At 42.5% G+C, this 12,033-nt stretch overlaps 1 protein-coding gene across 7 annotated transcripts in view; it reads left to right on the top strand.

Annotated features, from left to right (window-relative positions):
- LOC109891034 (receptor-type tyrosine-protein phosphatase T) overlaps positions 1 to 12,033 on the top strand; it is a 400,507-nt gene that overhangs the window by 235,289 nt on the left and 153,185 nt on the right. For all 7 annotated transcript variants that reach the window (XM_031827335.1, XM_031827341.1, XM_031827357.1 and 4 more), the window contains exon 9: positions 11,740 to 11,849. In XM_031827335.1, coding sequence (XP_031683195.1) covers positions 11,740 to 11,849 — 110 coding nt within the window. The remainder of the gene's footprint in view (positions 1 to 11,739; positions 11,850 to 12,033) is intronic.

Here is a 12,033-nt window from a genome sequence, read left to right on the forward strand (position 1 = left end):
TTGAACAGCAGCCTCTAGTAAGAAAAGGGGTTGGGTCTATGTATATTTGTAAACAGCTGGTGCGCAATATCTAAGGAAGTCTCTAGGTTTTGCTCACCTGAGGTAGAGTATCTCATGATAAGCTGTAGACCTCACTATCTACCTAGCTAGAGAGTTTTCATCTATATTCTTCGTAGTAGTTTATTTACCACCACAAACCGATGCTGGCACTAAGACCGCACTCAATGAGCTGTAAGCCAACAGGAAAATGCTCATCCAGAGGCGGCTCTCCTAGTGGCCGGGAACTTTAATGCAAGGAAACTTAACCTTTCTGGCGCAGGCTTTCCGCTAGCGACCCACCTCGACAACATCCTGTGAAATTGCGGAGCGCGAAATTCAAATTACAGAAATATAACTACTGTAATTTCCAGAATATAAGCCGCTACTTTTTTCCCACGCTTTGAACCTCGCGGTTTATACAATGACGCGGCTAATTTATGGATTTTTCCCGCTTTCACAAGATTCATGCCGCCAAAAAACTGAGCACTGTCACATAATGTGATGTAAATCGAGCGCGCTCAAACTTCCCATCATTCTGATTACGGTAGTAATTTTGTCAACCTCATCATGGCAAAGACACAGAGAAATGCATATGATTCAGCTTTCAAGTTGAAGGCGATCGATCTGGCTGTTGGAAAAGGAAATAGAGCTGCTGACAGCGTGGAGGATTGTCAAAAAATCCACTATCATCAACGGGTTTCGAAAGGCTGGACTGCTGTGTGTTGAAGAGGGCAGCGATCCAACATCGGACGAAGCAATTCTGAGGCTATTCAACTCCAACACCGAAGGAGATGACTTCAGTGGTTTCAGTGCACAGGAGGAGGAAGATAGTGACCAATGACTTTCTTGGTAGGCTACTGTTTACTGCTATTTTTCAATGTTTTGATACAAGCCGTGTTTCGTTAAAGCTTATTTATTTTTGTTACAAGCCGTGTTTAGTTTAAAAGCCTATTTATTTTTGTTACAAGCCATGTTTCGTTTAAAGGCTGTAAAGTTAATTTGTTTCAATGTACCTGTAGGCACCTGCGGCTTATAGACATGTGTGGCTTATTTATGTACAAAATACATATTTAAAAAATATTCAGTGGGTGCGGTTTATATTCAGGTGCGCTTAATAGTCCAGAAATGACGGTATTTAACATTCACGAAAATACAAGTGTCATACATCAAAATAAAGCTTAACTTCTTGTTAATCCAGCCGCTGTATCAGATTACAAAAAGGCTTTACGGCGAAAGCACACCATGCGATTTTCTGAGGACAGAGCCCCACATGATAAAACATTTTTCAACCAGGCTGGTGCGCAGCGAAAGTCAGAAATAGCTATATAATAAATGCCTTACCTTTTGAAGATCTTCTTCTGTTGTCACTCCAAAAGGACCCAGCTACATCACAAATGGTCATTTTGTTCGATAATGTCCTTCTTTTTATATCCCCAAAAACTCAGTTTAGCTGGCGCGCTTCATTCAATAATAGACCTTTTTCCCTCCTTCAAAATACATACAAAATGAATCCCAAACGTTACCAATAAACTTCTCAAACAATGTTTATAATCAAACCTCAGGTACCCTAATATGTAAATAAACTATCAAATTTAAGACGGAGAATTGTTATTGTCTTTACCGGAGATAAACAACAAAGAAAGCCATCCACGCGCATGGAAACACTACAGCCAAAATGGGAGCCACTTAGAAAAACTACATATTCTGGCTATTTTTTTTTTAAAGCCTGAAACTCTTTCTAAAGACTGATGTCATCTAGTGGAAAACCTAAGAACTGCAATCTGGGAGGTTTTTGCCTCATAATGAACATGACAGCCATTGGAAACAGTGGTAGGCTGACATTTTTGGGGGGGATGGTTTGTCCTAGGGTTTTCGCCTGCCATATCGGTTCTGTTATACTCACAGACATTATATTAACAGTTTTAGAAACTTTAGAGTGTTTTCTATCCAAATCTTCCAATTATATGCATATCCTAGCTTCCGGGCCTGAGTAGCAGGCAGTTTACTTTGGGCATGGTTTTCATCCAGACGTCAAAATACAACCCCTAGCCCAGAGGTTAAATCTGTTTTACCTCATTTCTACCAGCATGTTAAAAGTGCAACCAGGGAGAAAAAACTCTAGACCTCCTTTGATCCACACACAGAGACTCACGCGTACAAAGCTCTCCCTCGCCCTCCATTTGGCAAATCTGACCATAATTCTATCCTCCTGATGCCTGCATACAAGCAAAAATTCAAGCAGGAAGCACCAGTGACTCGGTCAATACAAAAGTGGTCAGGTGAAGCAGATACTAAGCTTCAGGACTGTGTTGCTAGCACAGAGTGGAATACGTTCCAGGATTCTTCTGATGGCAATGAGGACATCAGTTGCTGGCTTCATCAATAAATGCATCGATGACATCGTCCCCACAGTAACATCCGCACTGAGCTAATGGGTAGAGCTGCCGTTTTCAAGGAGTGAGACTCGGAAGCTTATGAGAAATCCCTCTGTGCCCTCAGATGAACCATCAAACAGGCAAATCGTCAATACAGGACTAAGATTGAATCGTACTACACCGGCTCCGAAGCTCGTCGGATGTGGCAAATCTTGCAAACTATTACAGACTACAAAGGGAAGCACAGCCGAGAGTTGCCCAGTGTCACAAGCCTACTGGACGAGCTAAATGACTTCTATGCTCACTTCAAGGTAAGTAACACTGAAACATGCATGAGAGCATCAGCTGTTCCGAACAACTGTGTGATCACGCTCTTCGCAGTCAATGTTAGACCTTTAAACAGGTCAACATTCACAAGGCCGCAGGGCCAGACAGATTACCAGGACATGCGCTGACCAACTGGCAAGTGTCTTCACTGACATTTTCAACCTCTCCCTGTCTAAGTTTGTAATAACAACATGATTCAAGCAGACCACCATAGTCCCTGTGCCCAAGAACACTAAGGTAACCTGCCTAAATGACTACCGACCTGTAGCACTCACATCTGTTGCCATGAAGTGCTTTGAAAGGCTGGTCATGGCTCACATCAACACCATTATCCCAGAAACCCTAGATCCACTCCAATTTGCATACCAGCCCAACAGATCCACAGATGATGCAATCTCTATTGCACTCCACACTACCCTTTCACACCTGGACAAAAGGAACACCTATGTGAGAATGCTATTCATTGACTACAGCTGAGTGTTCAATACCATCAGTGCCCTCAAAGCTCATCACTAAGCTAAGGACTCTGGGACTAAACACCTCCCTCTGCAACTGGATCCTGGACTTCCTGACGGGCCGCTCCCAGGTGGTAAGGGTAGGCAACAACACATCCGCCACGCTGATCCTCAACACAGGGGCCCCTCAGGGGTGCGTGCTCAGTCTCCTCCTGTACTCCCTGTTCACTCATGACTGCATGGCCAGGCATCCCTGACAACGATGAGACATCCTATAGGGAGGAGGTCGGAGACCTGACCATGTGGTACAAAGACAACAACCTCATCCTCAATGTGATCAAGACAAAGGAGATGATTGTGGCCTACAGAAAAATGAGGACCGAGCACGCCCCCATTCTCATCGACAGGGCTGTGGTGGAGCAGGCTGAGAGGTTAAAGTTCAAGTTCCACACCAACAAACTAACATGGTGCAAGACAGTCATGACGAGGGCACCACAAAACATATTTGTCATGGATCCTCAGATCCTCAAAAGGTTCTACAGCTGCCCCATCGTGAGCATCCTGAGTGGTTGCATCACTGCCTGGTATGGCAACTTCTTGGCCTCGAACCGCAAGGCACTACAAAGGGTAGTGCGTTCGGCCCAGTACATCACTGGGGCCAAGCTTCCTGCCACCCATGACCTCGATACAAGGCGGTGTCAGAGGAAGACCCTAAACATTTTCAACAATTCCAGCCACCCTAGTCATAGACTGTTCTCTCTGCTACAGCACGGAAAAAGTGGTACCGGAGCGCCAAGTCTAGGTCAAAGAGGCTTCTAAATCAGCTTCTACCCCCAAGCCATAAGACTCCTGAACATCTAATCAAGTGGCTACCCAGACTATTTGCATTGCCCCCCCCCACCCCCCACACTTTTACGCTGCTGCTAACTATCTGTTATTATCTATGCATAGTCACTTTAATAACTCTACCTACACGTACATATTACCTCAATTACCTCGACTAACCGGTGCCCCCACACATTGACTCTGTACCGGTACCACCTGTATGTAGCCTCTGTATTATTTTGCTGCTGCTCTTTACTTATTTGTTACTTTTATTTCTTATTTTTTTAGGTATTTTTCTTTCAAGCCCTTAACCAACAATGCCAGTTTTAAGTAAGCATTTCACTGTAAGGTCTACACCTGTTGTATTCCGCGCTTGTGACAAATACGATTTGATTTTGATTTGATAATTAAAACCACAATAATGATTGGCTTCACTTCTAATAACTGTATAATGAATGCTGATTACAGCCTGTTATCAACGTGTTCAAAACACAATATGACTACAGCGGAAATGAATAAGCACAAATGAAAACATTGTATTTGTGTTATTGGATGTAACGTATAACATAAAACTGGAGACCTTGCCATTATCCCTGCACTATGACATCCTCATTCCATAAAGACTGTGGTTATCTTTTCATTTATCACAGCCCACGGGGTCTCAAACTAGTTGAGAGTAGCAACGTCTCAGGAAATGTGTAAATAGTTTTTTCATGAACAATCTGTAATCTCTGGGTTGTAATTTTGTAATTAGTGCACATTGACTGTTCTCAGCAGTGCTAATTGCACTTCTATGGTAATGACTTTTGCTTTAAAGCAGTATGCGTCATCTCGCGAATATGCTTTGAATTTTAAATGTTCCTTTTTCCCCTCGCTGTTGAAATGGAAGTATTTTTACAGCCACAATGGAGGTTCTAATTAAGGTAGAAATGACACTGAATCCCGTTAATTTAAGCTCCCAGTTTACCAGAAGGAGATTAGATTTGGGAGTTTAGTGGTTAGAGTTAAGTCAACCGATACATTTTTCTATTCTCTTTAGGTCACACATGTACACCTTCTCAGTCTATTTTACTGTAATGCCAATGTACTTTTATAGTTTTTTTGTCAAAAATGATCAATACATTTATTGTTGATCCTAGTCTTAGAGCAATATAGTATTATTCACGCAACACAGTACTTTCTAGCACATTTTGTAATATTACATTTACTCTTAATGTCATGGACTGCCATGTTAACCCTTTGTTCATGGACAGTGTAAGGATCATAAGCATCCACCTCTTTGTTTGGTCAGTCAGGCTGCTTCACCAGGTTAGACCTTTAGACCTTTGTTGCATGGGGGGTTGGTGGCGGGGTGTGGGTGTTTGTCCGTGTCCATATCCACTCGTTGTCCACTGATCCTGCCATTCGTAATCAGATTGGAAAGCAATGATGCCAGGGCTTAGCGTCATATGGTCGATGAAGCATTGGATGTACTTGGCCCAAAGATATTTGTCATCCCCAGTCAGCCTCCAAACCCCCACCCAACACAAATAACCATGTTTATTCCACCAAAGAGACGTTTTTACCGTAACACTGATACTGTCAAGTTTCTTGACATGTTGGAATTCTTTGTTAGCTCTAATTCTTTAAAAAAACAGGAGCGGGAGGATTGTTCTTGATTTCTCATTTGGCATGTGTTTTGTCTTGAGCGCGCCCTGGATGGTTAAATCATCTATTATTAGAAAATCAGTGAGGTCCCTGAGGAGATTTAAAACAGTGAGGATTGAATAATCCTTTTACTGGAGATTTATCTGACTTTAGAGAGACAGCTCTTATGGAGCACAGCATGAAAAACACAATACTGCTTTTTGTTGTTTTTCTTGGCTTGCGCTATCTTTAAAAAAAAATTGTCAAATCTTTTCAAATAGGTTGATTTTTATTTGTGAACTTTCTACAATGGACATAGAAAGAATAATAATAAATAGCATTTCAATTTACACTCGGTAGCTGAATGTTAAACAGTGTAAACAATAGGCGACCAAGGTCAAATACATCAACAAATGTATCTGAAAATATTGATTACACACTTCCAATTTAAGCACAAAATGACTAATTTTGTTTACAACATACGTTTCTTGAACATAATGTGAAAAACAAGCCCTTGAACAAAACACCAAAAATGCTCATCTCCTTTTAATCTCAATCTCCCATTTGCTGTGTAACATCATTGCTTCTCCGCTTTAGCAAAACATTGTTTTTCAGTTAAGGGTATGTTTGTATGCCAACTTTAAATAGCGATTCTTCCCTTTAGGGTCGGAAACGTACACAAGATCCATCAAGGATTAATTTATTCAGTTGTTAATGCCCAATAAAATGGAAAATTAAAAGCATACAAAAAGTATGTAATACGTTATTTCCTAAAGTTTAGCATACTTATCATACTTATCCCATTCAACACAATTGAACAAGTCTGTTGATGGAAAAAAATAAGCAATGTGTAAAAACAAAAAGAAAACTAACGTAATCTCTATTTTAAAGTAATTAGATCTCGATCAGTTATATCGTTTCAAGGCAAAATGGGAGCGCGGTCTACTATTTTCTACACTATAGAATAATAGTGAAGACATAAACTATGAAATAACACATATGGAATCTTGTAGTAACCAAAAAAGTGTTTTAAAAAATCAAAATATAGTTTATATTTGAGATTCTTCAAAGTAGCCATCCTGTGACTTGATGACAGCTTTGCACACTCTTGGCATTGGCGTTGGTGGATGGTACGAGACATGATGTCCCAGATGTGCTCAATTGGATTCAGGTCTGGGGAACGGGCGGGCCAGTCCATAGCATCAATGCCTTCCTCTTGCAGGAACGGCTGACACACTCCAGCCACGTGAGGTCTAGCATTGTCTTGCATTACGAGGAACCCAGGGCCAACGGCACCAGCATATGGTCTCACAAGAGGTCTGAGGATCTCATCTCAGTACATAATGGCAGTCAGGCTACCTCTGGCGGGCACATGGAGGGCTGAAATACCACCCCACACCATGACTGACCCACCGCCAAACCGGTCATGCTGGAGGTTGTTGCAGGCAGCAGAACGTTCTCCACGGTGTCTCCAGACTCTGTCACGTCTGTCACGTGCTCAGTGTGAACCTACTTTCATCTGTGAAGAGCACATGGCGCCAGTGGCGAATTTGCCAATCTTGGTGTTCTCTGACAAATGCCAAACATCCTGCACGGTGTTGGGCTGTAAGCACAACCCCCACCTGTGGACGTCGGGCCCTCCTACCACCCTCATGAGGTCTGTTTCTGACCGTTTGAGCAGACAAATGCACATTTGTGGCCTGCTGGAGGTCATTTTGCAGGGCTCTGGCAGTGCTCCTCCTGCTTCTCCTTGCACAAAGTGGTTGTTGCCCTCCTACGGCATCCTCCACGTCTCCTGATGTACTGGCCTGTCTCCTGGTAGCGCCTCCATGCTCTGGACACTACGCTGACAGACACAGCAAACCTTCTTGCCACTTCTCGCATTGATGTGCCATCCTGGATGAGCTGCACTACCTGAGCCACTTGTGTGGGTTGTAGACACCGTCTCATGCTACCACTAGAGTTAAAGCACCACCAGCATTCAAAAGTGACCAAAACATCAGCCAGGAAGCATAGGAACTGAGAAGTGGTCTGTGGTTACCACCTGCAGAACCACTCCTTTTTTAGGTGTGTCTTGCTAATTGCCTATAATAACCACCTGTTGTCTATTCCATTTGCACAACAGCATGTGAAATATATTGTCAATCAGTGTTACTTCCTAAGTGGACAGTTTGATTTCACAGAAGTGTGATTGACTTGGAGTTACATTGTGTTGTTTAAGTGTTCCCTTTATTTTTTTGAGTAGTGTGTATATATATATTTAACACACATGACAAGAACATTGTTTGCCTAATAGAGTCAGTCAATCAGGCTGGTGTCTATGTGTATGTGTGATATGAGGCTTAAGCTACTGACCCGGAAGCTAGGCTGTCTCACTCCTCCCAACCTTTTGAGGGGGAGGGTAGACAATGAGCCTGTCGTAGCAGATTGAAGCAATGTCCCCACGCTCTCTGGCAGCTTTCATGGCTGGGATAAGTTCTTTGCACGTCGTGCGCACAGCTTTCAAGTAGTCCTTGATAAGGAATATATTGGTTCCTCTCAAGTTCTTAGCTCGCTCAGGAACAGCCATTTTGTCCTTAAACCTTAGGAACTGGATCACTATCGGCCTGGTGATCCATCGGCAGCTTCTCAGTGATCATTTTTCTTTTTCCTCAGACTCTGCCCAGTTCTCCTGTGAAGACTCTGGTATGCCATCCACAATGATGGTATTCCTCCTCAATTATCCCTTTAGATAGTCTGTTTTCCCTGTAATTATGATTGAAAGACAGTGCTGATATCATCTCGCGTGTGCTTACAGTTTGTTATCATCATGCTGCAAGAGTTTTTCAGGACATCCACTTCTCCCTGGGAGAACTGCTAACTGTCCTTAAGGTCCTGGACCTCTCTGGTCAGATCGTTCATTCTCATGTTAGTATAATTGAGTCCAAAGCTCTTGAAGCTATTTTCTGGTTGTTGAAACAACTACCTCTACAACCCTTTTTTGTTCATTTGAAAGATCATTCACCTGTGATAAACACTGTCCTCTCCCTTACTCCCACTGGCTTTAGCCTTGGATGACATGGTAGCAACTTAGTCTAACGCTGGTATTCCACCTATTTCCAGACAGGGCAGGCCACAAGGGCTAACTGCTTTTTTGCAGGCTGTGTTCAAGCTTTCAAGGAAACCTCGCTAGCTTGATAGCTAACTCGCAGCTAGGCTAGATGCTACACCAGCAGCTCTTCTGACTTTGGTTGGCATGTTCCCTGGACAGTTACTGTAGTTATCGCGAGTGATTCAGGTCTAAATTAAGCCTATTGATACCACTCACCAAATCACGTAAAGTCTTACTAGCACCATTAAAGATAATGTCAGGAATTAACATGGACTGTCAATGGAGACACATTTTTTTTCTAAGGTCGTCAAACAGCCGATGCGTTCACGTCATAATTGGCGGGGGGGGGGGGGGGGGGGGGCACAAGAGAAATGTTATCCTCGCTACCAGCTTAATGAAACATGCCACTCAGACACTCTGTAGACAGGAAGTTAATCGAGTTTTGATGCATGTGTTACAGTGGCATATATCGTTTTGATGACTCCTTTATTCCTGCCTCCAGCACACACACAGACACACACACACACAGATGAACTTATAAGATGCAGAATGGAAAGGCAGATGTAATTGTGTAATTCATGTAATGTAATTCATTTTTAAGGTAATTTGATATGCTCTCACCAGGCAAGGCAGGCTAATCAAGGCCTGTTTTAAATCACCAATCCAAAAATTATTTCAATGTTTTAACTCTGCATATGTGCACAAGGTATGGCGGCACACAACACCTGTTTATGACAACCCTCATGTAACAAGTATGGATTGTGTGTGCTTTCATCTTGGTCCATTATCATATTCCACATTTAAATTATGAAGTGGACACTGTCACTTCATAATTTCATCGGAGAATGACAAGACTAATATCTTTGAATTACATCTTGGACCGATTCTTCCAAATGTGACACAAACTACACTGAGCTCCAAAAGTATTGGGACAGTGACAGTTTGTTTTGGCTTTGTACCCCATGAATATCCCCCCCCCCCCCTCCCCCCCCAAAAAACCAACAGCATTATAGCATCCCCTGTTTTTGTGATGGTGAGAGATAAGCATGTCTTGGGGGTGTGATATTTGTGCGTCTAACTTTCTCACTCATCATTATTCACGGTTCATTCAGGACTATCCGTTATCATGGTAGCATCCACATTATTGTAGAGGTCTTTACAAACATATTATATTCTTATTTACAATAAAAGTGACTCCAAAATGACACAATACATTATATGCAAATCATTTATATTGGGAATGAAACAATCTAAAACACAACCAAAGCAAACACCAAATGCATCTAACAAGTTTGTAGAGTTACAAGCTTTGTATAATCGTTGCGTGCTAGGGATATGGGACCAAATACTAACCTTTTGACTACTTTAGTACACATACACATCTTTCCATGACATAGACTGACTAGGGGAAAGCTATGATCCCTTACTGATGTCACATGTTAAACCACTTCAATCTGTGTAGTTAAAGGGGAGGAGACCGGTTTAAGTCTTGAGACATGGAATGTGTGTGTGTGCCATTCAGAGGGTGAATGGGCAAGACAAAATATTTAAGTGCCTTTGAACGGGGTATGGCAGCAGATGCCAGGTGCACCGATTTGAGTCTGCCAAGAACTGCAACGGTTTTTCACGCTCAACAGTTTTCTGTATGTGTCAAGAAGGGTCCACCACTGGTAGAACATCCAGACAACTTTTCACAACTGTGGGAAGCATTGGAGTCAACATGGGCCAGAATTCCTGTGGAACGCCGATGAATTAAGGCTGTTCGGATGGCAAAAGGGGGTGCAACTCAATATTAGGAAGCTGTTCCTAATGTTTGTACACTCAATGTAAGTGAATTTGTCATAATACTTTTGGTCCCCTAAAATGTACAAAAAGTGCTGTCATTTTTAAATGATATAGATTACATTTCAATATAGTTTAACATTTAAATAAAAAATGACAGTCTGCACTTTAACCTCACAGTATCATCCAAAGTGCTGGAGTACAGAGCCAAAACAGCAACAAATGTGACACTGTCCCAATACTTTTGGAGCTCACTGTATTTAGTTGCATTAGAATAACACATCCTCATTAAAGCTTAGCAATGTGTCAAATAGTCCAGTTCCCATCCCTCTAGCTCACCATCCCTCTATCCCGCCATCTGCCCTGTTGAGGTAGCTAAAGCCGGTATCGTTCCAGACCAGCACATTTTTCTTATCTGCCCTGCCGATTATTGTGGAGTGGGAGTGTTTAATGCAAACGTGTGTTTGAAGTTGGACTAAATGGCCTTTTAACAGGGCTATTACCATGGATTTTCTCCTGGCTGGCAGGTATATAACTCATTAGACTGCCATAAATGAATATCAAATCAAAGGGAGTGAGGATTGATCCCTGAGGAGGTTTCCATCGACTTCAACCGCTTGCTCCACCAGTCCTAGGGTTAAGCCACCGATGCGCTCTTCCTCCTTTAACATTTAGATGAGTTACCACTTTCAAAGACCTCACTCGATACTGTTTGTGTCTAGCACGTACACGGTGTGTGTCTGTGTCAACACGTGTGCAAAACGTAAACCGCGCTCAATGAAGTGTGAGGAGTGTGCTGAAAATGACTGACACGTTCGCATGCTCAGTAAATTGTTTTCTGAAGGAGTGAATGCTGCTAGATATTGGGCCTTCTTCCATCTGCTTTCTTGCCTTTGGCTGCCTGTCTGTCAAGTGCTTGAGAAATTGGAGTAGTGTTGTAAATAATTATTTTGCTTGGTGTGTGTGACACTCTTTTGGATGATTGGAGTGTGCCGTTGTTAATGCGCTGTAACGTCTCGGATACTACGCTACATCGTTGAATGGTTAAATTGTTCTCAGACCATGGTGTTGTGCACCAAGTGTTTGATCACAGTGGTGTGCATGTGGGTGTGTGCATGTCATGCACATACAGTATGTGTGTGTTTTTAGTGCTCAAACTTGCTCTCATACTTTGCTTGAACATTCCCTCACACCTGTGTGTGTCTTTCCTTTCCTCCAGTTCCTGGCTCTGTTCCTTTGGAATCCATCCAGACCGGACCGTACGAGGAGAAGATCTTCATGCAGTGGAAGGCACCTAACGAGACCAATGGCGTCATCACGCTCTACGAGGTGAGTCTCATCGACAGGTTATCATGGCAGCTGCTAACAGGGTTATTTTCTCACTTCCTCAGCACACGGGAAATATGCTCAGAATTATATCCTCAATTTGCACAACACAACATATTTTTCTCATATTTCACACTTTGTCTTACTCATAGTTCCCAGCTCTCAATTACATTTTTTTCACAAATTA

The sequence above is a fragment of the Oncorhynchus kisutch genome, linkage group LG1 (assembly GCF_002021735.2).
Source record: "Oncorhynchus kisutch isolate 150728-3 linkage group LG1, Okis_V2, whole genome shotgun sequence".
In the NCBI taxonomy this organism is placed as follows: Eukaryota; Metazoa; Chordata; class Actinopteri; order Salmoniformes; family Salmonidae; genus Oncorhynchus; species Oncorhynchus kisutch.